The sequence below is a fragment of the Gymnoscopelus microlampas genome, assembly GCF_963454915.1.
Source record: "Gymnoscopelus microlampas genome assembly, chromosome: 21".
NCBI classification, from domain to species: domain Eukaryota; kingdom Metazoa; phylum Chordata; class Actinopteri; order Myctophiformes; family Myctophidae; genus Gymnoscopelus; species Gymnoscopelus microlampas.
Genome location: NC_139958.1, coordinates 20,521,075 through 20,548,527, shown reverse-complemented (window position 1 = coordinate 20,548,527; position 27,453 = coordinate 20,521,075). Strand labels below are relative to the sequence as shown.

Here is a 27,453-nt window from a genome sequence, read left to right as displayed (position 1 = left end):
GGGAAAAGCCAGCCAGTAAAGTCTAAAATGATTGCAGGTCCAAGTGATATGTGGAGCTAGAAACAGTTCAAATGGCCAACATTATTTATTTCATTGAGTGCCTGGTAGTCAAAGATTGGATGCAATGCTCAGTGTGTTATATCCAGCTTACAGACAGTATACAGTGAATGCTGATTACTTATGAATATTTTCCTTGGTAAGATCACACAGGACATGATCAAACTTTTACTAATTGCCAATTTGTGGTCTGACAACGGCAATCAAGGTTCACATACAGGAAGACAGATATGAGCAATACAATTAAATGGAGTGGGAAAATATATTTTACATTTTGTTCTTCAGATCTAAATGACTGATTCCTTATGCCTATGTACAATATACTCAAGCAGTTACTCAGATATAGCTGATTACCCCTGTCTGTCTTAGAGACAAGCAGATTGACGTCCCATCATGAATCCGTTGCCTCTGAGGGGCACACAGAGATATCAATTTCCCTGCCTCGTCTGCCTCTGGGCATTTTATCACCTCCGAAAAAGAAGGAGAGAAATTAAGTGGGCGGAGGGGGTGGGGGTGCGGGCTAGCGGGATGCTATTACTCTATCCAGACCAACACCTCTAAATGAAGCGCTCCAATTTAGCCTGAGTGAAGTATGATATCTGGCCCTGGTAACATATTGCTACCATGTGCTAGCCAATGTATTCAGACACCCAGAGGTGGCTGGGAGATGATGTCTGAATTATAGCATCAAAGGGTTATGCACTGGCTATAAACATAGTCAGACATGCCCCCCTCAAACCCCCCCCCCCCCCCCCGACACCGACACTTACTCAGGACGCAGGTGTTCATGTCTGGAACTCTGTCATTCAAGTAGTGAGAATTGGATAAGAATAGAATTAAGCGGTCTCTGCGAGTGACTGTAATTCAGAGTATGTGTTTTTGCCCACAGGGTTCACTGTTGTGAAATGTACATAAACTAGGGCCACTCAAACAAATTCAGTGTGTAAGTTCAACCAATGGTCACCTAGGCACCATGGCTAGTATGTTGCATTCAGCACTTTGTCCTCACCGTAGCTCGAGCTGCAAACCCTCTCTTCACCAGAAATAATAAAAACGAAAAAAAAGGAACATACATTCCTATCCAGTTGTGTTGAATTTACTCCAAGGGACCATACAGTAAGTATCAACCATGAACATGTCTGGATAAATGCACACAATATATAGGCATTCTAATTGTCATGTTTTATGCATGTGTTGTCATGCTGTGGTCTTACAACTAGCTCTGCTGAAACAAACATACCATATACATTGCATTTACAGGATAACACAGACTAACAATCTTGTAGATCAGCTATTTTCACTATCTTTGAAGAGATTTTGCTAAATAATAAAGACATGCCCAAAATAGTGACACAAAGTGGTTAAACTTAATTTGTTGTAGTGAAGACGTTTCTTTTTGCTAGTCATGCAGTCCACTCCTGAACCATCCCTTCATTGGGATTCTGTCAACATACTCAGAGACTCAGCCGCCTCCATTGCTCCAATCATTACCCACATATTCAACCTCTCCACCACACAGGGACAGGTCCCCAACGACTTCAAAAAAGCAAGGGTGACCCCTCTGTTCAAAAAAGGAAACCAATTAGACCCTGGCAACTACCGCCCTATTTCTATTCTAAGCTCCATCTCGAAAGTCATGGAAAAAATAGTCTATGAACAGGTCGACAAGTATCTTGCCGAGAAAAATCTAATCTACAAATTCCAATCTGGCTTCAGAACAAACCACTCCACTGACACATGCCTTCTCTATTTGAACGACTCTATCAAACAAGAGATTGAAAAGGGCAAATATTGCGGCATGGTCATGCTGGACCTCCAGAAGGCTTTTGACACCGTTAATCACCCGATTATGATCAATAAGCTCAGAGCAATAGGTTTTGATGACACGTCAGTGAACTGGATGAGATCCTACCTGGAAGGGAGGGAGCAAGTGGTGGAAGTAAACGGCACCCAGTCCCCCCCCCTCCCAGTGACTTGTGGTGTTCCCCAAGGAAGTATACTAGGACCCTTACTGTTCCTGATATATGTGAATGACATGTCGTCAGCCTGCGACTGCAACCTGTTCCTGTTCGCAGATGACTCGGCCCTGCTAGTCTCGGACAGGGACAGGCTGCAGGTTGAGAAAACTCTCAGCTCTGAACTCAACAAGATCTGCATCTGGCTCTCCGACAACAAGCTCTCATTACACCTGGGCAAAACGGAATGCATCCTCTTTGGGTCCACTCCTAACCTCAGAAAGGCAGAGAGCTTCACGATCAAAGCGGGTGATGATATCATCAAAAGAAAAAACGAAATTACCTACCTGGGCTCTATCTTGGAGGCTGACCTCTCTGGTGACAAAAATGCTGAAAAAACGATCAAAACGGTCCACAAAAAAACACGTTTTTTGCGGAGTATTGATCGTAAAGTCAGTAAGAAGACTCTGAAGACTCTTGCAGTGGCCCTCATACAAGGTCATTACGATTATGCATGTACTTCATGGTATCACAACACCACCAAGGCCTTAAAAACAAGGCTCCAAACATCCCAAAACAAACTAGTAAGGCTACTTCTTGGCCTCAACTACAAAATCCATCTAACCCCTGATCATTTTGATAAGATTGGATGGCTTAGGGTTGCGGACAGAGTACAGCAACTTGCTATGGGCCTGGTCTTCAAGATATATCACAACATTGGGATCCCCCTGTATTTGTCAAAATACTTCCAAAATGTTAATGATGTCCACAATCACAATACCAGAGGCAGCTCCACAAACCTTGTCCAACCCTTTTTTGGCTCAACAAAGGGAAGTAACTCGTTCTCATGCTATTCATCAAAAATGTGGAACGCCCTACCAAAAGGAGTAAAGGAGTGTAAAACCCTACTCTCTTTCAAAACAGCCCTAAAGATACACCTTCAGGAGGCTGCAATTGGAAAATGGCCCCTGTCTAAGTCCTAACCTAACCTACCCCCCTACCCCCCCCCCCCCCCCTCTCTCCTTCTCCTTTTGTACATATTTCTCACCCTTCATACCAGTAACCTGTAAACTGATTGTATGACATTCTATAGTAGTTGTGTATATCTGTCTGTCTCTTATATGTCATCATGATTTGTGTGCATGGGGAACTCATTTGAAACAAGCTCTGTGCTTTTATGAGTCTTCCAGTTTAGTAGACCTTGTATTGTGAATTTGTACTTCCATGTACTGTTGTTCTCATGTCTTACTAAATAAAGTACATCAATCAATCAATATGGAAATGACACACCAACACTGCCGAGCTCAATCTTTTTAACAACTGAGCTTTTACCTCCTCAACCCTCCTCTCCCTCAAAAGAGCAGGCTATATGAAACTGTAATTGCCTTATAATTGCTGTGGTTCCTCTATGGACGCACATTTCTAAAGGCAGGATACATTCAGGGATATTGTTTCATTCGGAGACCACTTGCTATCCCTGTCTCAAGCACAGCTTTTATTCAAATACAAACACATAGTCTGTGGAGAGTAAAGCATTTAGTGCCACTTCCAGAAAAGCCGCTAACATTTGAAGCGCCAACCCCAGCAATAAAAGACAATGCCCCAATTTTACTGGCTTCAAGCCTAACCTTTGAGTGTGGTCTAATTTAAATCAGTTGTGTGACAAGTGTGAGTCACTACCTATTACATGTATACTGCATATGCAAAGCATTATCTTATCCTCTTTTCCCTTCTTCACACAGAAATGTGCAAATATGCACAAATGTATACCCCCCCCACACACACACACACACATATCCAGTAGCTTACATTTTTTTATCACACTGTGAGCGCCCTTGAAATTTAAGTTACAATCCATAAGACTTATGTCCTTCCCAGGATTCAAACCCACATCTCCCGCACATGAGACATTGTATTAAAATACTCCACCATACAAAATAAGTTCCAGATTGCAGCTTTGAAACAAACAATCAACAAAGGTGCCAGCATGTTCAAAGCAAAGTATTAAGGAAAAGGACCCCTCATTTAAGTATACACTACAAAATCGTCCTCGTCCTAACTCTGAAACGGTACAGATTTAACCAAATGGACCTGTAAGTGTCCATTTGATTACATTTGTACAGACTCAAGAGTTAATCTAACATTGGGGATTTTACTGTGCAGCTGCAATGAGTACCAGTTTGATTCAAGATCAGATAGAAGCTAGGAAGCACTGCCATATAGTGGCAGGTGAATGTCAACCATAAGGGACAAATTACCCCAAAAAAAGAGAAAAATCTCTTGACAGGTCACATCCTGCCTAGTGCCTTGATTGACAGATGAAAAGAAAGAGATCTGCATCGTCCAATAAGAGGAGAAGTACATTTCTATCTCTCAATTTTTTCCCTCTTTCTCTTCCTTTTTCTTTCAGCCTCCTCCTCTTCCACCCTAGCCATTTTGCTTTGATTCCACCCCGTATTTGTATCTTAAATGACTCAATTACAGGGAATCATGTGGTGAAAATGACGGATGTTTTCCACTATTTCTCTCCACAGGGACACTATGACCCCTCCCTGGCACCAGTACCCCCTCATGCCCACCCCTCCCATACCTCTCCTGGCCTCTCTCCACCTGTCCTTTTCTGATGTTTTTTTTTCTTTAAAAAAAATCCTCGCTTTATTGTGTGTATCTGCGACCGAGAGGAAATAATAACTAAATAGGCTTGTTTGTGAGCTCTTTGCACCGTGAGCTGACAAAGAGTGTTTTTGCAGGCAATTCTTCTGCTGTCACAAGTGAGCAAGCTGCCAGTGAGATGTTCTTCTTACAAATGACAGGAGGTACCATTCAAATCCAAGGTATGACAGGAATAAAAGCACACAAGCAGGGAGCAGGAGATGGACAACATTTTTATTTATTTATCCAAGAACGACATATCTTTTGAATCCTCACAGCAGGTTACAACCACAGCATTTTAGGGGTGAAATTGACTATACCTGCACTCTGTTGGTTTTTAATCTATTTTGCAATATAAAATCTCCTCCTATTCCCTTGCATGTCTCACCTGACAAGTAATTCCTGAGCAAAGTGCACAAACAAATCATCTATAAAACAGCATTATTAGAATGTCACACAGTACATAACAACATGGCTTCTTTACAAAAGAGAAAATTACGTTTTTTATTAAGTAGTTAAATCAGATGCACTTTATATGTTGCCATCTAGTGGTCATTAGAACCCAACATTACAGTGCTAAATGACCACTGAAATATTTAGCCTAGGAATGAAATAGAGTATTTTTCTAGATGGAACACATGCAGCAAACCCTTATATAAATAAAAACGAAACCCCCAAAAAATTGTATGCCTGGGTATAGTTCACACATACGTACACACAATGCGTTACCATTTATCCTATCACACAGCAATAACCAAATAACCAGTGCTATTAAACATTCACTCAACCATTCAAGCAAGGATTCAGAGAGAGAGAGAGAGAGAGAGAGAGAGAGAGAGAGAGAGAGAGAGAGAGAGAGAGAGAGAGAGAGAGCGAGAGTGTGAGGGAAGGCTACAATGGTTGCCACCTTGAACCTGATAGGCCACTCATCCTTTCACTACCTAGCAGCTAACAGATCGAAGAACATAATGAGTGTATGGCAGCAAACAAACCCCAGCAGTAGACCCCTGGGAGCACAGGCAGGGGAGAGGGCCAAAGTAGAGAGTAGTCCCTTGTAGGGAAGGGGATAAATCTATTGATTTGAGATAAACATGCTGCATTACTACTGCCCTGGGGAGTGGAGGAGGGAGTGGTAATGATGAAGGTGGATTTTTGGTACAGCTGGTTATAGTGATAGTTCAGTGAAATCTTTTTGAAACTTTGTTCATTTAGCTTTGAACCTGGCATCCCTATTTTGAATGTGAAATGTGAAATAAGCTTGTGAGGTTACTTCTAAAATTTAACCCCAGGGCTCATCTCGTGGAGGAGAGAGTATCTCAGCTCTCACTGTGTCTGGTCTTCAGAATTCTAAATGCTTCTCATCCCAAATACTTGTTAAATTACCTGCCCAGAGTAAGGATGCTCACAGGTACTCAACCAGGGAAAGTTCATATGATCTTGTTCCCCCCCCAGTTTCGGGACGCTTAAGGGGTTTTATTACGCAGCCACTACTCAGTGGAATGCCCTCCCTTCAGCCCTGAAATCCCTAAATTCCCTTGCGAGATTGAAGAATGACCTCAAATCATTGCTCCATCAAGCACTAACTGCTCATATAAGATCCCTACCCCGGATAGCCCACTCTGCATTGGATTCTTCTCTTAGGGTACCTCTTGTCCTATATGTATTGCTGTTGTTCTATGTTTCAATGTGGACCACAATGGAAACAAGCTTTGGCTTTATTGTGTATAATCCACGTTGGCGTCTTCCTAAATAGTGACATTGTTGTGATTTTTTTTAAACTGCCAATAGACTATTCTAATATGGTAAATGTTTTCCCCAAATTTCTTTCAAAATATTCAAAAATAGCACAAATAGCAGTGTTGTGAGTCCATAGAGCGGCAATTTCCAGCTACATTTCTTTTTAAAGTATAAACATGCTACAGTATTTTGATTCTCACACCTAAAGTGAAAGACGTTTGGTCGACGAGTTTGGTGCCAGGCTCAACAGGTCAATAGAGACCTCACAGCTTCAGTTGGATGGGAGACACAGCAGACCCACCACATTTAATGGGTTCACAAAAAGAAAATAATTATTGGAGACAAGCAGTCTCATACATTCATATCATAAACAACAGTGGAAGAAACTAAAAGCTAAAAGGACATACTGAATGGTGCAACAGCAAACACAATTGGCATTAGACTCAGTGGCCAGAACTGGAAAAAAATATTGTTTTTAGCAGTGTTTGACAACTTAAAATCCTATACTTAGTTGACCCTAGTTCGCTCTTCTCTAAATATCTTTGCTAAAAATAGGTGATCTGACAGGTTCTCCCCTATCTGCAGAGGAACTCTCCAGCTCTGTCAGAGTGGCCTTTGGGATCTTGGTCACCTCACTGACCACGGCCCTTCTTGTCCCATTACTGAGTTTGTCCGAGTGTTAATTCTGACAGCAAATCTTGATTTAGTTTAGTCATAGTCTTATGAATCAAATTTAATTTAGTTTTAGTCATATTTTAGTCATCATTTTAGTTTTAGTCTAGTTTTAGTCGACTAAATATCATAAGATTTTAGTCAACCAAATCTACAGTTGATTTTGTCGACAAAAATGTATTTTGGCAGGCCTTGATGGCTTCGTAATGGCTGATTTTACACTTGGTTGCATGCTGAAAATAGCCGATCTACATGCTCACAACTCGTTGTGAGCTTGTAGTTCTGCTATTTTCAGAGCGCAACACCCAAGTGCAAGCAAACATAAAATGACTTGTCTTTTAGTTCTACTGGATCTCTTCTCCACTTGTCCCTCCCTAACATTTAAGTCTAGTTTTTATTTATTGACGAAATTGACAATATATTTAGTATTAGTTTTAGTCATCATAGCTTAGTTTTATTTCATTTTTATTTCGGTTTTGTCAGTGAAAACGACAAACATTTTTCGTCATTAGTCGACGAAATTAACACTGATTTTGGGCAGACTGCCAGCTTTAGGAAGAGTAGTGTGGTCCAAACTTCTTCCATACATATTTAGGTAAAGAAAGGGTTAGACTTATAAAGATCTGTTTGCTCAGATTAATTATTATTCATTTGTTACACCGCAGAAAGCTTTCAGTAATCCGTCCTTCATCAGTGTGAACAAATTAGCAATTCTTTATTGCCTTCCCCAGAACTTCCCTAGAAACTGCTGGATGTCATGGCTCGGTTTTTAATCTGACATGCACTGTGAGTGTGAACTGCAGGATTTTATGTAGATGGACGGGTGCCTTTTCTAAATCATGTCTAATCAATTAAATTTGTCACAATCATGTATAGGCTAAGCAATTGAATTTGGTGGACTCCAATCACATCATAGAGACATCTCAAGGAGGCTCATGTGTCACACCCTAGCAAAGGGTCTGAATACTTATGCAAATCCAATCTATAACAACAAAACATGGGAAAAAGTGAAGGGGTCTGAACACTTTCCAAGTATGAAAGTCATAAGAGAACAGTCCTGAGGCAAACTGTCATTTGATGTTACATTAATAGTTATACTGTATGAAATATTCAAGGGATGATTGTAGGAAATGCTTGAAATATTAGAGAAGCCTAAAGCTCTTGATAGAACTGATAATAATTACTCATGATGCAGTACAGACAGTATCGATCATACTGTCAAGAATTGAGGTTTACAACATAAGAAAGTATTTAAGTACTAAAAGTACTAGTCTACACTTTGAAAAGGTTTGTGTAGGTAACTTAATCCGATATTGTAAAATGCTATTGATTGTTTTTAGCCCCATAGAGACATCAGAATCCAGTGTAATCAATGTTAGTGCTTGTAGGGCTACACATGTAACAGGAGACATGGAAGCCTTAACACTCATTAACCCTTTTAGATGGGCAACATTGAGCAGCAGGCAAAATATTTCTATTTTTCCATCAATATTTCATCACAGGCTCAGGCCAAACAAAGCCAAGAGCTTTGACCGTAATGGCCCCATCTGTCTATAGATCCTAAGGATATAACCGTACGGGTGTCCTTTGACACCAGAAAATAGGCTTTACCAACATGGAACACACACACACACACACACACACACACACACACACACACACACACACACACACACACACACACACACACACACACACACACACACACACACACACACACACACACACACAAAAAACATAACAGGATCCATGGATATTAGCAAGCCTTGGAGGCAAATGTATCCCACTTTATGGATGCACCTTCACATATGGTCTCTTTATGTCGCTGTATATTATATTTCACTACGCTATGAATGAAGTAGCCATATTTCAACACTGCTGAAGTGCACATCTGCAATGTACAAACCGACGTACATTTATGTACATCATAGTATAGACCAATTATTTGTTTACTAACATTGAGCCTGGACGCACAGGTGATTGTTTCACGCAATCAATTCCCAACCTGTTTCGGGGTGCACTGGTTTCAGCACACCCCAACCCCCTCTTGTGTGTGTTGGCTAGTGAGACGCGTCCTAACGAGACCTGATATAATGGGTTTCGTTGCGCGCATACTGGCTGCGTGCAGCCAGTGTGACGTCGTCTGTTAAGGGGTCTATATATATAGAGTGAATTAACAAATGAATGCAAGCAATGTTATTACCAATTTGTATTACCCTTTTGCATCAGCTCAGTGCTCAACTAGACTATCATAGCATCTATATAGCCCTGTCTTTGCCCAATCCACACACTCACATGTCACTGCAATGTCTTTGATGCTACAAGCTATCTTATTCTTGAGACTTGTTAGTGTCTCACCCCCGCAAGACGGTTATCCACTCAAACCCTACTATATACTTAATTGACAGGGGTCCCTCAGGGGTCTATAATTGGTCCCTTCCTTTTTTTCCCCTATACACCAAAATAATGAATCTAACTATCTATGTATCCCTGTGGTTTACTTTATGCAGTGGTGCCAGTAAAAATTTATAGGGGTAACTCTAAAGCAATCTATGGTGTCTTTCAGCAGATAAACAATGACATCATCGTCTTTTCCAAGCCCATTAGCTTGATCTGTATGAATCTCAGGGGATGATGCTGTTAACCCTTTGCTTGCTGGATAAAGCAACATTAAGTGCAATCCCAAACAAAGCATAGGGATCTTTAGATTTAGCTGAATTGACAGTATAGGCCTAGATGCTGCTATTGTGTTGTTCTTATATGTATGGATGAAACTGTGATTGTTTTACTGAAGGAAAGAGGAGTACAAAACACATCTGTGATACCTGTGAAAAGGCACTGAAGACTACAGTATATGACAGCCTGATCTGGCATGTACAGTAGCTTCTCTCTGTCTCCTAACTCGGTGTACGCGTTGCCGATGACCTGAGGGAGAACCGTCTGACCGGCCGACTGACTTCAAACTCGTTGTGCGTCCTCGACGACCCGTGTGAGTGCACCACGCCCGGCGCCGAGTCGTTCGAAAAGGCGGTTGTCCAAAACTGCTCATCCGACCGTTATGCCCATATATAGGCATATACTGATGACATCAGGGAACTCCATAATGAGCATAAAAGGTACACAGGTAGACAGACACATATAGAGATCTCCATATATGGGCATAAAAGGGACACAGACCACTACCAGTTATAATAGATCTAGAGAACAGACTGCCCCGCCCCCACCTATTCATTTTAATGAAAGTTGCTTACCAGTGCATGAAGCACCTGGAAGTACATTCTTCTTCCGGGATTGGCTCCAACGTTGGAGCCAATAGAGGAGGCGCACCAGCGTTTCAGACGATAGAAGCATGCGCAGTAGCGTCCTAAATGCGGAAGTCTTGCAATACCAGATTTGGCTATGGTTTCAATAATCCTCCGAGAGGTTCTGGGGGCTTGACACAGACAGACAGGTACAAACAACATTGATAAAACTGTAAATCCCCATATATTGAGTGTCATCAATATGACATCATATACCAACGTCATAGACTGGCCTGGAATGCATATTTGGCCTTGAACGGAACTCCATACATGGGTATAAAAGGGACAAAGACAGACAGCTACAGAAATCTCCATATACAGGCATAAAAGGGACACAGACAGACAGACAGACAGACAAGTACGACAGCTAACTCTACTTTGACAAACGCGTACAACGGGTATTGCATAACTGGGTGGGCTTGCATCATTCCTGAGTAGGCCGGCACAGGTGTAGTGTGTGTGGATATAGATTAGATAGATAGATAGATAGATAGATATACAGACACACACACATATATATATATATGTGCATAGAAATCATTCAAGGATCATCATGCAGTGTATACCTGGGAACCCTGGAGGCAGGTGATGGCAGGGCTCAGACACTGGGGGACGGCCGTCACAATAGAGCCACCATAGAGCTCTCTGGGCTTGGGTTACACACAAACCATAATGAAGGTGGGTTCTACTTGGGCTTCTAATTGGTGGTAATTGACCCCCCTCAGTGGTTATTGTTCCTGTCTTATTGTGTAGCCTGTCGTTTAAGGGGAGAGGTCAGTGAACACGGGAGCCCTCTCCACACAGACAGGTAGACATGGAGCAGGGATTGAATGACCTGAGATTTGTGATGGGCTTGAGACAGGAGGAATTTTGAGTGGTGGAAAGTAACCAAGTACATTTACTCAAGTACTGTACTTAAGTAGTGTAGGGTACTTTTACTTGAGTTAATTTTTCAATACTTTACTACATCTCAGAGGCAAATATTGTACTCTTTACTCCTCTACAAGGATCCAAAAAAACTTCTGAATATCTGGTAGTATATCTGCTGCTATTTTAACTTCCTCATTCCTTTACCGTTTTTAACCATGGACCTTATGTATATATTTTACTCATATTAGGAATATTTGACACATCTGACCATGTTTCTTTCTTCTTTTCCCCGTTCTTGAAAACAGCAAATGACGCGAGCTCGTACAAACAAATCATTTCACCTACTTTTTTTACACTTTTAAACCTGTGATGAGACAAAAGTTGAAGTTGATAAAATACGGAGCGTGATCCCCTCACAACCTGAGCGTTTTTTTCCCTCCACAGTCCCTGTGAAGGAACTTCACAAGCCTCAGTCAAAATCATCCCTCTTTCTGCATGGCTGCTCCTGCTTATTGCCAGCGGGCCTTTAGCTCTCCATCTCAAGAGGCTAGAGCAACCGTGGGACAATAGCGTCCTTTGTACACGCCCTATGAGAGAGTGACAAGGACTTGAAGGTCGGTTCGAATGGGGGGCTTCCAGAGGAGCCAGACACAGTCGCACAGGAGTGTCCATTAGGGCTCCATTCTGTGACGCCGCTGACTTTCATGTTGCGCTATTGTAGCACTGCTCTCCCCTGAGAGGAAGACATAGAGCAGGTAATGAGGGGTAATTGGCGTGGGGTCAAGGATGATTAATTCCCTTGGTCAGGTGTCGGCCCGTTTTCATACCTGGCTGGTTGGGTTAGACGGGTAGGAGGGAGGAGCTTGAGGATGAGCGGTGAAACACGAGATGAGGTGATGGATATAGGCGCAGGTATATGTGCACATATTGTATGTACACATACATATAATACACTTTCTCCTGATTGACCACTTTCTTGTTGATTAACCACTTAAGCCCTATATACTGTACTTCTAATAATCTACAAGTTCACTGGGAAATCTGCCATTTTCATTTTTATATAATAAAACAGGGATGCCAGGTTGGAAGTTCCCCGCTTTCAAACCCTGTACAACACAATGTATCACGTCAGTCAGAATTTCTAAGCGTAATATCCTTCTAGAACATGACAAAATTGAAAAGGTCATCATCACCATCCACCTCCTCAAACCATCTAAGTAAGATTGAGACTGATAGCCATTCCTCTTTGCTCCGGCCTCTCTCTCTCTCTCTCTCTCTCTCTCTTCAGCTTCACTGACTAATCTGAATCCCTACCCATCCATCCATCCTACACATGGCAGGCAATTTTGGCCGCTGATTATCCTGCGACCTGCATGTATGTGTGCGCCTATAAATGCAGAGGCTGCCTGGTAATTGACCAAGCAAAGACTGAGATGCTTGTGGTGTAATTGAGCGGGGGCCGAGGGGGTTCTTGCGGGACTGAAAGGGCCCGTGGACGCCTCTTTGGCCATTAGGCCTGGCAGGGGGTCTTCTCTTCAGTACGACTCTACCGCAAAGCCCTCCGCATCCAGCCCTCCGATTGCAAGATTGACACCTTTCAGCGCTGTTAGACCAGTGGTTCCCAAACTGGGGGTCGGGACCCCCAGGGGGGTCCCCAAATTATTTTGGGGGTGTCCCCAGATGATTAGCTCAATGTGCAACATTGTTTTCTCACTCAACAGTGAACAGACCAACACACAGTATAGTATATGCAGGGTATCTGCAGATTCTGCACATTTCCAAAGTTAAAAAAATCTGAAAATAGCCTCACAATAGGCTATTTTCACAATGTTTATCTGTGGAACCGAGTCTAACTAAATGTAATACCTACAAAGTGCTTGTCAGGGTGGGGGGGTCCCCAGTTCAAATATGATTATTTTGGGGGGTCGCGGCCTGAAAAATTTGGGAACCCTTGCTATAGATAAGGGATGGATACACAAAGGACCTTGTCTTATATAGTATGATGGATCTTGGAATACACTTTACTGTATGTCAAATTAGTCTTAATCACTTAAACTATATACTTTGTTGACCGGTGTCCCCCAGGGGTCTATACTAGGACCCCTCCCTCTACAACAAATTTCTCCGGCAAAAATGGCTGATGTACAAACTCACAACGCGGCGGATTTCGAGCGTTGTGAGTTTGTAGATCAGCTATTCTCACCAAATGTTCTCCCCAGAATAGGGACACTATAGGGTTTGTGGTTTAAAGGGTTTAAAAGATGTAAAGATCTTGTTGTTTGTGCAATAGCCATATTAAGGTACAACTAGTGCAATTTTCGCCACTGTACCAACTGATCTTTATTTATGTCCCCCTAAAAGTCCTCATTTAAACCAGAGCTCAATCACGGTCTGCAACCCTAAATGCTGCTCCCTTCATTCTCAGTTGCCTTCTCTTCAATCCCGTAAGCATAGGGGCCCCATGCTGAGTAGGGGAATATACATACGTGACCAATTGGCTTTCCTTCCACCCGACTTGTGCTATTTGAGCTCAGAAATAGCCTCATCGCTTCTGCTCCAGTGGTTATCAGATAGTCACCAGGCTGACTTCCGTCTGTGCCAAACTCCTGCAATGCTGCCACGTCATTTACATATTGTTAATAAGATACACTGTGCTATGCCTCACAGTACAACAATCATGGTGCACTATGAGTTAAACAGGCAGACAGTCATAAACAGACATGTGTGGTGCCAGGGCATCAACTACAGTATTACTACCACTATCTGAAATAATAAAATCCAATATCATACATGTACATGTACAGTATGTTTCCCACTGCAATTAATTGTGTAAATGTAACTGAGAATGCAACATTTCATTTAAGCCAACGTGAGACTTGAGTCAAGTATTTCCTTGCTTTTATTAGTGTAACAGAGAACAGTATTACAGTAACAACAATGCCAAAGTACTGACCTAACATACACAGAGAGGCGGAACCCCTCAAATCACAATATATGCATTCACATGTATTTTATCATCAGCAAAGAAAATCTAACCTATTTTGAACGTTTATTAATGTGTCTTGTGTCGACCAATCTCTCCTCAAGATCAATACAATACATCTTTCTGATGATAAAAGGCTCTGAAAATAAAAATAAACTACAATGCTAACAGGCATTAAATAGAGTATGAATGCCCATGTGTATCTATTTAAAACCATTTTAAGACAATAAGGCAAAGGGGGTGGTAAACAAAATGGCACAATGTTCTGTTTTCTAAGTTATATATTTTTTAGCCTTCACCTAAGTGTAGACTGTAGAGAGGCAGGAAACACAGAGAGAGAGTAGGGTAGTGACATGCAACAAATGGTTCCAACCGGCCGGGAATTGAACCGGGAACTCACTGTAAGGCATTAGAGCCCATGTGATATGTGCCCTAACCACTCGGCTATTGGTTCGCCCAAGGCACAATGTTCTAAAGCTACAACTACTTTAAGAAAGGAAAGGATTATGAGAGTCCCTGAATCAACATCAATTTACTTGTTGCTGGTTGACGCACCCTGCAAACGGTGATGTTCCCTCAGCCTACGGAAGAGAAAAGCATGGAGAGCAATAAGAAAGTGCAGGTTTTAGGGATACAGTCTTGTTAAAGGCTAAAGCCTGAGTGAGTTATACTTAGTTGCACGAGGGTGTCGCGCACTGCAGATAGTTGCAGGTCTGATATTGTCAGTGCGCGACACTGTTATGACACTATTATGAAGTTGACGCAAAGGACGAACTTCTCGATAAGGCACAAACCTGACAGCGTTGATCTTGATGAAGCCAGATGCATCGCATGGGTCATAGTCTCCTTGCACGTCCATGCTAGAAGGTATAGAAGACAGAGAAAGACAAGAAGTTACAGGAGAGAGGCATGCTGCAAATAAACTGACCAAGACGTTTGGTATCAACACAGTTAAATGCAAGAGCCATGGTGCCTCATTAAGTACTGGGATAATTGGATCATTGATAATCAACTCCTTAGAAAATTGTGTTATATCGACTTCTCTGCCTGCACTGTTCTTATCATTGTTTGCACCTGAAAGAGAGAGAATCAATTCTTGGGAAAACATGTCCATACACACAAAACATATAAATAAGAATATCCCACTTCCAAACACAACCATCATATCAAGCCCAGGCTAAGCGGAGGAAAACGGATGACTTTGTAACCCGATGTTTCTGTCTTTTGTCTGTCAATGCAGCAGTAAATCTATAACTGATGTGGCAGTGTGTATCTCTTTTGTGTGGGACTCTGTCATTTCTCTTCCAGTGTGTGTGTATATCTCAAAGATTGAGTGAGTGTGTGTGTGTGTGCGTACGCTATAATTACAGTAGTTTCTACCTGCAGTGCTCCCCCCTTTCTCTCTCTGCTCTCTCCTCCCGTTCTCCCCTCCCAGCTGCCAATGGAAGGTCTACATTCATCTTTCAAAAACACTTAGCAACGAAGGAAATTGCCAACAAATGATAGAATAAAGACTCTGAAAAGAAAGACCGACAACTAAATCATCAACTCTCAATACAAGGCTCCCCACCTAGCACCTAAGAGCCATTATGAGTGAGTGGCCGCAAAGAATATGCCTCGGTGCACGTGTCCGTGTGTGACCGCGCACCACGCTGCTTCTAGCATCTGCGTGTTTGTGTGTGCCTGCGTGTGTAAGCATGTGGTATTTTGTTTGAGCGTGCAAGGAGTTACTTAGTGCAGCCTTCTAAGACACCCTGCAGTCTAATTGAGAGTAGAGCAGAGGAAAACTAGTGGGGTGACATTTTTCTCTCAGAAGGGTGCAGAGACTGGCTGCAGTACCACTGAGTTAATAATACTGTTTACAGAGAACACACAGGACTTTCACTTCTACACTGGCGTGTGTGTGTGTGTGTGTGTGTGTGTGTGTGTGTGTGTGTGTGTGTGTGTGTGTGTGTGTGTGTGGTGTGTGTGTGGTGTGTGTGTGTGTGTGTGTGTGTGTGTGTGTGTGTGTGTGTGTGTGTGTGTGTGTGTGTTTCTATGCGTATGGCTGGTGTTTCTTAACCACTTTCAAACCCAGTGTTCCTATTTTGGGCATGGCATTGTTGGCAGAAAATATCAGATCTACGAGCACACAACGTGTTGCATTGCTACGCGTTGTGAGCTTACACATTTTGATTGGATATTTTCTCCCCCACGACACCATCATGCGACGAAGAATTGAAAAGGGACTTACGTGTTTAAATGGAAAATCAATGTGGGTATACGCTTCAGCTAGAGCTTCCAGTTGTGTAGCTGATGTATATATAAGCAGCTGTGATATAAAGTATAGAGTTGTGTGTCTGACTGGGTGTGGCTGCGGTGGAGACAGAATTTGAGGTGATGTCAGAGTGTTTGGGGGTGATAATAGGTTCCTTCATGGGATACCAGTGAGCCCATCTGTCCATGGCCCTGAGGACCTGGTTGAGGTGCAATCCAATACCGCTGTCACCCTGATGCCCCCCCACCCTCCCCCAAAAAAGGAAAAAAAGAAAAAAAAAGAAAGAAGAAAACATGTGCAACAACGTGAGAAATGGCTGAGGTATATGGGAGAGGATTTGGGAGAGTATACTGTATGTTATATTTTTGTTATTTCGTTTAAAGATGGCAGAATCCACACCACGACTGTAATGACAATATCCCTTATTTCTGGTGGGGCCATGTGCACAACATGAGTTGTAAGTAAATAAAAGTCAGTACAAAGCAGCAAATCACATTATAAATCAGTCAAAACAGACACATGAAGAAATACAGAAGTCTCTGGTCTTGGCCTTAAACTGATTAAGAGACAGTAGAGAGTCCAATGTTAAAGTGCTTTGTCTCAAGTTGGATGAATGTGGATCAGCAAAATAAAAGATGGTCTTGCCAAGCTATGCTGAATACAAGGGACCCCAAGAACAAGCCAATCATTTGACAGAGTAGGATAAGGATTAACATACTGATTTAACAAAATGGAGATGTAAGGTGGCAATTTCCCAAGAGGCGCCTTGAAAAGAGAGAGGGATTTTATGTATTTTTTTGCCTAGTTTCGAAAGATGACCAACTAACCATGTCTTATTAGAGACAATAGTGAGTATTATAACTGGCACCTGTGATGAATCTAAGGAATGTTCACACAATTATCGTTAGTTACTGTATGTTAGCCTGCTTGGTGTGTTAAGTAAGCGAATGGCAATAAAATATAGTTATAAAATGTTATCACACACCAAAAACCACATGATTATATGACAAAGTAACAGGCAAGGTAATGGACATGGTGCGCACTGCCGGGCGATATTCCCTAAAAAAGTACAGTATATTCATGCATAGAACTTCAAAAACATAGTTAATGTTCATCATACCCTAAATCTGTGGGCTTTTGCTTGCCAAACCAAGACCAAAGCATGGAGTGAATAACTGAGGAAAAAAACATAAACAATACTTGCTGCCTCATCCCCTCCTTCCTGACCTGCTTAACTAGCATGACACTGTGGCACTTTCCTCTTAAAAGGCCTGAAATCTCCCTCTCTCTCTCCTCTGGCTGAAAATGCCATTAGCTCTCTTACTTTAGGGTACAAACGGTGTGTGTGTGTGTGTGTGTGTGTGTGTGTGTGTGTGTGTGTGTGTGTGTGTGTGTGTGTGTGTGTGTGTGTGTGTGTGTGTGTGTGTGTGTGTGTGTGTGTGTGTGTGTGTGTGTGTGTGTGTGTGTGTGTGTGTGTGTGTGTGTGTGTGTGTGTGTGTGTGTGTGTGTGTGAGTGAGAGAGAGAGAGAGTCAAGAGGAGATGGAGGGGCATATGGAGGGGTCTTTGCTTTGGTCAACACTGAGCTTGCCTTGAGGGCATCAGGGGTCACCCTCCTGAATGCACCCACTGTTGCACAGCTAAGAGAGGGGAGGGAGGGGTGGTGCCCTCCAGGAATTGGGCTTGGTGGTTCTCTGATGTCTTTGTCAAGCCGGGTCCATTTAGATGTGTTGGTGTGGAGGTCACAGGAGGATGGGGCTGGCTGGCTGGCTTGACCACACAACCAACAATGGAACCGACGGCGGACCATGTGGAGTGACAGTACTGTAGCCAGCAGGGCAGTCAAACATTCATACAGCGGTAACATGAAAACAAGCATCATGTTTCTTGGGCGCACAAGGATAATAGTGTTGGCTGAGTTTCATTTTCAAGCACATCTGTGCGCAGGTGCCCGCGGGCGCACACGCACACGCACACACACACACACACACACACACACACACACACACACACACACACACACCTCGACCTCGATACTGTGACGATAATATACATTTTCTTTCAAATTGATCAACAATTAAGGAAAATAACAGATCTACTGTAGGAACAGTTATTTTACCCATTTCCGATTTTTTTTTGGGACCATTTTTAACCCATTTAGACGGGGAACCCCTATACTATACCTAACTATACCTTTCAATCCGGGAACCCCTTTTGGGGTAGTTATTGCTATATACAGTATATAGCAACATACATTTAAAAAAAAAAAAGAATAAATATTTGAAATTTTTCGGAAAACTTAGGTCAGGATTTAGAAGGCATCTTTAGAATCGGCCTCAGGTCTAAATGGGTATGAAAGTATAAAATAAGACTTAAGTGGTTAAAACCAGGAAAATACTTTTAGCCATATCATGATATTACGAAACCCCAGACTATATCTTGTCTCATATCACATTTATATTTATATATTGCCCAGCCCTACACACCCACACACTAACTTTAACCTCTTGAGCTTACCTGACCAACTCTTCATTGTAGAGGGACTTGGCAGACTCGCGTCCCAGGATGTAGACCTGGCCCTTAAAGACCTTCAGCTGCACCTTGCCCTCCACACTCTCCTGGGACTTGGCTATGCAATCGCGCACAAAGTCACACTCTGGACTATACCAGAAACCTAATGCAAACATAGAGCGAAAAGAGACCATTAGGGTTTACGGACTACGGAGGATGCTTCTGAACATGTATTCTGTTGCTACTGTAGTTTGACCAATTCAGATACTCTTTAATATCTATTACCACAGGCTCGACTTTACCAGCCGCATGGGTTATTATCGTTTATATTTGATTGTGCGCCGTGTCGCATACCAAAAATCCGATCTACAAGCGCACAAGCTTGCTATTTTCAGTATGCAACACCAGTGCGCAACTAAGTATAAAATGATTGCAAAGAGTTGGGCCAAGATAAACATATGCTGGGCTCTGTGGAATCCAAATGACTGAAATCATTGTGGAGAATGAGAACTTTAATCCATGTGTCTGTCTCGAGAGACGGACGTAATTGCGTGACACCGGCAGTCCCTCGTTCACAGCCCATTATGTCAGCCCACACCCTCCCTCCCGTCTCATTTCTGTTCCAGGTGAGGATCATACATGCCTGTCTCTCTTCTGTAATTTCACTGATCTGTCAGTCTTTGAGACAGATGGGCTAGGGATGTGGTGTATGTGTTAGGGAGCCAGGTACGCCCCCTTTTCAGCAGGGGGTCCCCTCTCATCAGTGGGTGACCTCCACTTCGTCAACTGGTCACGTTCAAAGGCACAATCCTCCCCTCCGCCCATTGTCCTCTACCTCGGCCACAGGCTTCAGCCAGGACAATCACACATACAGGGCCCAAATAAGTTCTCGGTCAATTGAATTCTGCTTGATGTCAGTATTAATGAGAAATCTATTTCAGATGGAGACAAGTTACTGTGTGGGTTGGTAAATGTTAGATAAAAGGGAAAAAAACACACAATCTGGCTCTAGATGCAAGTGATAAGTATTTACAGAATTTGACCGAGGTTTCTGCCGCGGCCTTCGTCTGGATATGACCAAGACGTTGGTCTGTAGGGGGTCCGCCAAATCTTTGGGTTGATGGGATTTTTTTTACATTAACCACTTGAACCCTAGCATCTCTATTCTGAGGAACATTAGCCAAAAATAGCAGATCTACAAGCTCACAACGCCTGAGGCGTTGTGAGCTTGTAGATCGGCTATTTTCGGCAATGACTAGGTTTGGTGTAGGGGGGAAAAGGAGCAAATCAAGTACTAAGTATTGAAGGTTTAATGGGTTAAGTGTCTGAAATGAACACAATTGTACGCAATGTAGTGGGGGGTCCCTGCTTCATGTCTCTCTCAGTTAAGGGGTCCTTGGCCTGAAAAACATTGAAGACCCCAGATCTAGAGCAACAGTTTCTCAGTTAAATTTTCCACTACCATCACCTCATAAATCAACCTGGGGTGTGTTTTCTCCAGTCCACTATATACGTATGTATAGTATGTATAGTTTAAGCTTAGTTTAAGTTTAATCCCTTCTGTGCTGTGGCTCTAAGCCCATGAGGAATTGTTTGGAAGAAAAACTACTCTACTAATACAGAACAGATGCAGACGCCTGGACTTCCAGTGGCTACGGCTATAACAAGCCACAGTGTTAAACCCCTGTAGGCCGTTTCGGAGGATCTGAAGATGTTGTTTTTTTCATGCCTTAAATCCACGGCGAATGTAATCTTTCCCCCTGCTGAAGGCCCCGGTACCTTTGTGTGTTATGTGTGTGTATTTTCTTTGCAAGACTCTCTTCTGTCTGTCTCTCTTTCTGACCAACACTCTCTCTCTCTCTCTCTGGAGGGTATAATTGCAGTGTCCCAGTAATCAGCCTCTAATGGTGCTGATCCTATTATGTGGTTGAAGGACAGGGGACTGGAGACAGAGCAGGAGGTAGGATTAAGACACCTGAGCTAGGGAGGCTGACACACATCACACATCTCTACGTCTCCCTCTCTCTTATGAACGCACACGCACACACACACACACACACACACACACACACACACACACACACACACACACACACACACACACACACACACACACACACACACACACACACACACACACACACACACACACACACACACACACACACACACACACACACGCATGGTCAGTCCTCACAAATCACAAACAGACAATGTGAGAGTGTGGTTGCAAAGTGATATGCTACTTTCAGAACTCAAGTTTTTGGGGGGGATTAAGTCATTAAACACATTACAACACAAAGAAGTAACATATTGCACAACACATACACATACTTCAAAATACATAATGTAATGGCATTACTGCCATCAGCAAATCTTAAACTATTAGGTGCGTTCATAATGTTGTATGCAATTTGCCTTTAAAGCTAGATATATAATCGTTCCCCCTAATTAACTGCTTATTGTGCCTCTGCCAATTTGAGCGACTTACCATTGTAGAGTTGCTCAGAGAACGTGATACCCAAACCCTGTTTGATCCGGCGCACTTCTTTGTCCATGGTAAAAGTCTCAATGTCTAGGTGAGCCTGGTACAGGATGGTGCCTCCTGGGGTCTCATAAATCCCTGTGACAGAAACATGAACGCACATGCACACGCACGCACACGCACACGCACACACACACACACACACACACACACACACACACACACACACACACACACACACACACACACACACACACACACACAGACACAGACACACACACACACACACACGTACACACGTACGTGTCAATTCTGGCCAAATGTTTGCTTGCTGGAACACAGGAAGGAGCAAGACCCCTCCACACAGGTCAAATCGACATGACAACCTCAAATTTACCACCAGGACCAAATCATTATCACTGACACTTCTAGGAAAAAAGGGGTCTATTCAAAACTAAATCCAACAAGACAAGTCTATTAGCCATCAATCATCTTCCGTCTCGGTACTAACAGATGCACCCTTACAGCGCTCATCCTCCCCAACCAGGGATGAGCCTGTCCTGGGTAAATGACGGGGTAGGAGGCCCCTGCCAGCCTGGACCAGGGCTCTGTCTACCCTGCAATTTACCCCCTCTGGACTGTGGGGAGCAGAGTGGGAGAAATATGAGTGAGATGACAGGAGAAATGAAGCCATCACTCAAATGTCAGTTGCAAACAAAGGGAGGAGAGAGAAAAATGCCGCAACACAGACTGTGCAACAGTTTTACCAATGCTATCCATTTTGTTGTGATGGTTGAAAACATATTAAAATGCGTCACTGTGATTTGCACAGCTTTATGTCAACAGATGGCTCTGAATATCAAACGATTGTCACTTTTTATTCAAATCATCAGTTATCAATTATATATTTTGCACAATGCTACGATACAGATACAGTAATTCTACCAAATGTGTTCTGCTATTCAAACCTCAATTCAAAGGATAAAAGACATAGCAGTATGATAAATGAGAGATTCAAAAAGCTTTTCAGTTTATTTTCTTCGGGTAAGTGATTAAGGCTACTTTGCTGCACGATACTTTCAACAAAATTGTTACTAGACAAAAAAGCTGTGTTTTCAACTGAAACCGTGTCATTATTCAGCATTGTTCAATATTATTCAAAATGATTCAGTTTAAAGTACGTCAGGGTCATGCAACAAAGTATAATTTAGCCTTAAGATGGTGACATTTCATAAAAAAATGTTTGCTGTTCCTGCAATCTAATTTATATTCCATGAGATTTAAATGAGAAGATGTCTCTTCTACTCGGGTAAGCAGTTAAGATGAAAAGATTGATTCCCCAAATTCTTCAACACTGGATCTGAAAGACAAGCACTTAGTCATGATGTGCCGTGTGCAGACTGCCCAAAGTAGAGCTTACTTATACAGCTAATCATGTAAACCTTGAAAAGGTGGCAACCTGAGCCAAGCCAACAGGGTCGTGTGGATTTTAGATGATCCAGGGCCACAGAGGACACGTTGGGACACTTCCGCTGGCTACATCAGATAAATCAGTTAAACCGCCCTCCAACCCTGTTTGGCTTAAGTGCACCAAAAAAGAGGTGGCTTAACAGAGACAAGTGAATAATAACAAGACAGGGTCCGATAATGGCATGGCTTCCCTGTGCAATGTGTAGCTTTGGATAGCAAGTGACTAGGTGTGTGACATCATGACGTCATCAATGTGATGTTAGTCTTGCTCGAATATGGAGTTGAGGACATACTGGCCTCCAAGTATGGCTCCAGACTGGCCATAGCCTGGAGGGACAGTGGATCTGAGATTATAAAGTCACTAAAGAAACAGTTGTCGTAAATGGGTTTCAGAAATTGAGGTGCTGGCCTGCTGGCAGCGTGCACATTTGGCGCTGATCGGTGTAGTGGTTTGTGAGATTTATGGGCAAAATTTTGGGAGACAGTATTTGGACAAACGCTGTTCTATACAGCTGACCCTATGGTGCCACACTTTACAAATGCTACTGTATCTGGGTACGCTCAGGGAGAAAAGCCCCTCTTTTAAACAGATGCTGTGTGTTTTCAAGCTATGCTAGAGAGATTGGAGGGGGGGGGGGTTGAGGTGGGTAAATATGAATGACTGCAAACTCGTTTCAAAGAAATAAACTTCTTTCAAACACACTGACACATCTCTCGGGTTTGAGAAACGTTTAGTCACGTCCGTCGGCATTTTCAGTGACAAGTCTCTGAAAATGGATGGCAGTGACAAGAGGATGAGACTGCCTATTCATCCTAAAAGGATAGAGCAATTTCCTACCGCCCTCTATAGATACACTGCAGCTAATACCATTAATGGCACCCAGGTTAGCTGGCCTGACAGAGCTGTGACAGGTGGACAACAACAGTCTGTTGAGTGTTTTGTGGCACATTGACAACATTCTTGACAAAACCATTTCCATTCCCCCAACACCTCTGACCCTGTCTATGAAGGGAACACAAATAAATATGACATGTCTCCATTCAGCTGCTCTGCAGCATCTATTGTGTTGACACATCGCCATTCCAAAGGAGACAAACGCATGATCTATGGTAGTTATTCAGCCACTTGGACACAGCGTTTCCTCTTTGTATTTATATAGCAGTGCTGCAACACCACAACAAGGAAATGAGTTGACCACCACTGCAAACATACAGCACTGGAAAGAAATTAACCACTTGAAGCTGCAATCCATAAGATTTATGTCCTATCCAGAAATATTGTCCTACAAATGATAATATTTTCTTATTTGGAATTTGGGAGAAATGTTGTCAGCAGTTTACAGAACAAAACAAAAGTTTTCATTTTACTCAAACACGTACTTATAAATAGTAAAACAGCATTGCAATTTTTTTGCCTTAATATCTATAACTAAACTAAGTGCAGTCCAGACGCTTTAGAAGTAACGATCTTATAATAACAAATTATGTTTTAATATTACAACCTCAACTTTAAAGATAACTTAGACCCAAACAGCAATGAATAGGAGACACAACTAGAAGTATTGCCAAAGCACCACACCTGTATTAAAATGTAAACACAACACTGTAAACACTTGTGACAGTCTGTGCTCCTCCTCCTATTGCTTGGGAGAAAAAGCTGTGATCTTTTGCTCAACCGAGGGCAGAGAAAAGTGGGTTTCCTCATTTTCAACCTGCCAATTCGTGCCACAGCCACAGTCCACTGGCTAGTCAATTTGCCAGTCACAGCAAAGTGAGAAAGTGTCACGGCTGAATAGTCCATCGGCTATTTCCACGACGCGACAAGTATAACTCGGGCGTGAGTATGCCAGAACAAGACAGCCAACTACCCTTGTACTGTATGTATATGCTGGCATGATACATGCAGAGAGGAGAAAAGGCAGCCAGTGGTGTGGCCTGTAGTTCCTACCTATAACGTGTGTGTGTGTGTGTGTGTGTGTGTGTGTGTGTGTGTGTGTGTGTGTGTGTGTGTGTGTGTGTGTGTATGTGTGTGTGTGTGTGTGTGTGTGTGTGTGGGGCGTACATCCATTATCCATTGAAGAATAACGGTTATTTGTCCACAGTGTGTGTTTTTCGCGTGCATATTTTTGCATGTACAAATCAGGGGGTAACTTCACACCTAAACTTACAGACAAGTCAGAGGCTTTTTTTTTCTTTGACCAGAGGGATTTGCTTTTGCCTTCCAGCCCACTTTTATGCAAGAGGAAATGTAAGTGGAACACTTTAAGCACTCATGTAAAATAACGGTAATTGCCTGAAAGCATTGATGTCGAAAAGGAAGGCTTTGAATGGGTGTGAAAAAATTAATACAAGCACTTACTTCAGAGAAGGTATGCCAATCCAACTGTATTCATAACACCTTTAGAATTTGAATCTGTGTGTCAGTCTGCATATTAGAGTGAATAGGACTTCTGAGATGCAAAATATAATGTTTGCTATAACCAAGGTGCTTGCTGCTTAGGATAGACAAAAATCATGTGAAAATCCAATTTCTTACCTCTCGACTTCATGCCAATAAAACGGTTCTCCACAATGTCAATCCGGCCTACTCCATGCTTCCCTCTGCAAAATAGGAAAGAACACCAGAGTTTCTTACACCAGTATCTCAGACCCTTGACGTGTTTAGTCCAGACAACTTAGATGGAAATTATCCAGCGAAGAAAAGACACCTGTTATAAACCTTCTGCTACATAACACATTTTGGCAGTGCTAGGAATATTATCAACATCATTGGTAAAGTTTTTCTTATTTTTATTACCACAAGGTTTTTTCCCAGAGTAAGGCAGGTTGTTATGACATAACAAACTGCTTACCTATTTGAAAAGTATTCAAAGGTAAGGTACTTTTTCAGTACCATTACTGAGTGCAACAATATTTAACCACCTAGCATTCCTATTCTAGGGGGAACATTCGCAGAAAATAGTTGTGAGATAGAGGGATAATATAGAGGGTTTAAGAGGTTAACCAGTTCCTGTAAAGTTCTTTCTGGAGGCAATTTCTTAATGCAACAGCTGTAGGGCTATGCAGACCATACTGCACTGGTAAATGGTAAATGGTGCATTTCTATAGCACCTTTATGCAAGGAGCTTTACAATGTGTATTACAGTCACCCATTCACTCACACACCGATGGCGGAGGGAACCATGCAAGGCACCAACTTGCTCATCGGGAGCAGTTTTAGGGGTTCAGTGTCTTGCTCAAGGACACTTCGACAGTAACACAGGGGGAGCTCGGTATCGATTCAGGAAGCTTCCGAATCCCAAGCGGCCGATCTACCTCCTGCGCCACTGTCGCCCCACACTGGTTCTCAACGTGGGGTCCGGGGAACTCCATGGGTTCCTGGGGGGTTCCAGGGGGTCCCCAGCTACAGTAAACGATTGACAGTTAGCAACCAAATGGACCCTTACAGGTTTGTAACTCTAAATGGACCTGTAAGGCTTAATTAGATCAAATGGGGTCCGTTACCGTCCGCCTAACGCACATCAAACTGGGGGTCCTTGAAATTAAAAAAAAGTTAGAGAATTACCGTCATACTGGACTTACCCAATGTCATTGAGGTAGCGGAAGATCTCAAGTGGTTTGTCCTGAGATTTGCCGTCTTTCTTGTTGGTCACCTTGACAGGCACTCCTAAAAGGTTCAGATGGCATGAGACAAGATGCATTTGGCTGATCAGAATAGAGCGAGTAGGCCCACATAATAAATTGTGCATACTTGCACCAAAACAAATAAATACAGAATTGTTTAAGCCTTTATTTGATAGTGATAGTAGAAAGAGACAGGAAATGTGGAGAGAGTGTAGGGGAATGAACTACAGCAAATGGAGAAAAACAAAAAAAAAACGACATGATATCGGCAATATACAGCATTATATTACCCTGCTCTCTAAATATCGGCATCGGCCATATTAAGAGAATACCCAGTTTTTTAGCTTGCCATGTGGACCTCATCTTCCTCCTTCCATATTATTCAACTGTAAACTGTGCAGTGAACTCTACACAGCAAGCAGACCACAGAGTGATGGTTGGGGGGCGGGGCAGGGGGGGGTACATGCCTCTGCTTTTGATATTGCATGCGTACTGACACTAATATTTGTCTTTAAAGCTGTGAATAGAGTAGATATGACGTACATGTGACTATGAACCACTTTATAAACGTGCTGAATTGAACTGCTTAGTTAATCTAAAGCATGGAGATTTGAGTCTATAGATAAAATCAATGACTGTCACTAGTAATCTGTGGATGACAACAAGCATCTCAGTAAAAAAAAAAGAAGAAAAACATGGTTCTTGGTTAAGAATAAAAACATTGCTAATGAGATGTGGTGAGAGGTGCTAATAAATTCAAAGGGCCAGCTCATCTGAAGGCTGTGAAATCGTGGCCAGGCCCTTCTCTAATTGAATTACACACTCGGTTTTGTGTTTTCCCTGGACTAACTCTAAGCAATGAGTTGTTTTTTTCTTTTCG

The 27,453-nt window shown here is 42.5% G+C and overlaps 1 protein-coding gene across 1 annotated transcript in view; it reads right to left on the bottom strand.

The window, feature by feature from the left end:
• Positions 1-14,126: 14,126 nt before the first annotated feature.
• The window catches only part of ass1 (argininosuccinate synthase 1), a 31,668-nt gene continuing 18,341 nt past the window's right edge, over positions 14,127-27,453 (bottom strand). Inside the window, exons 10-15 of the mRNA XM_084046756.1 lie at positions 26,532-26,616; positions 25,486-25,550; positions 21,486-21,617; positions 19,001-19,157; positions 15,023-15,088; positions 14,127-14,809 (exon numbers count right to left, since the gene is read on the bottom strand). Coding sequence (XP_083902882.1) covers positions 14,761-14,809; positions 15,023-15,088; positions 19,001-19,157; positions 21,486-21,617; positions 25,486-25,550; positions 26,532-26,616 — 554 coding nt within the window. The 3' untranslated portion in view covers positions 14,127-14,760. The remainder of the gene's footprint in view (positions 14,810-15,022; positions 15,089-19,000; positions 19,158-21,485; positions 21,618-25,485; positions 25,551-26,531; positions 26,617-27,453) is intronic.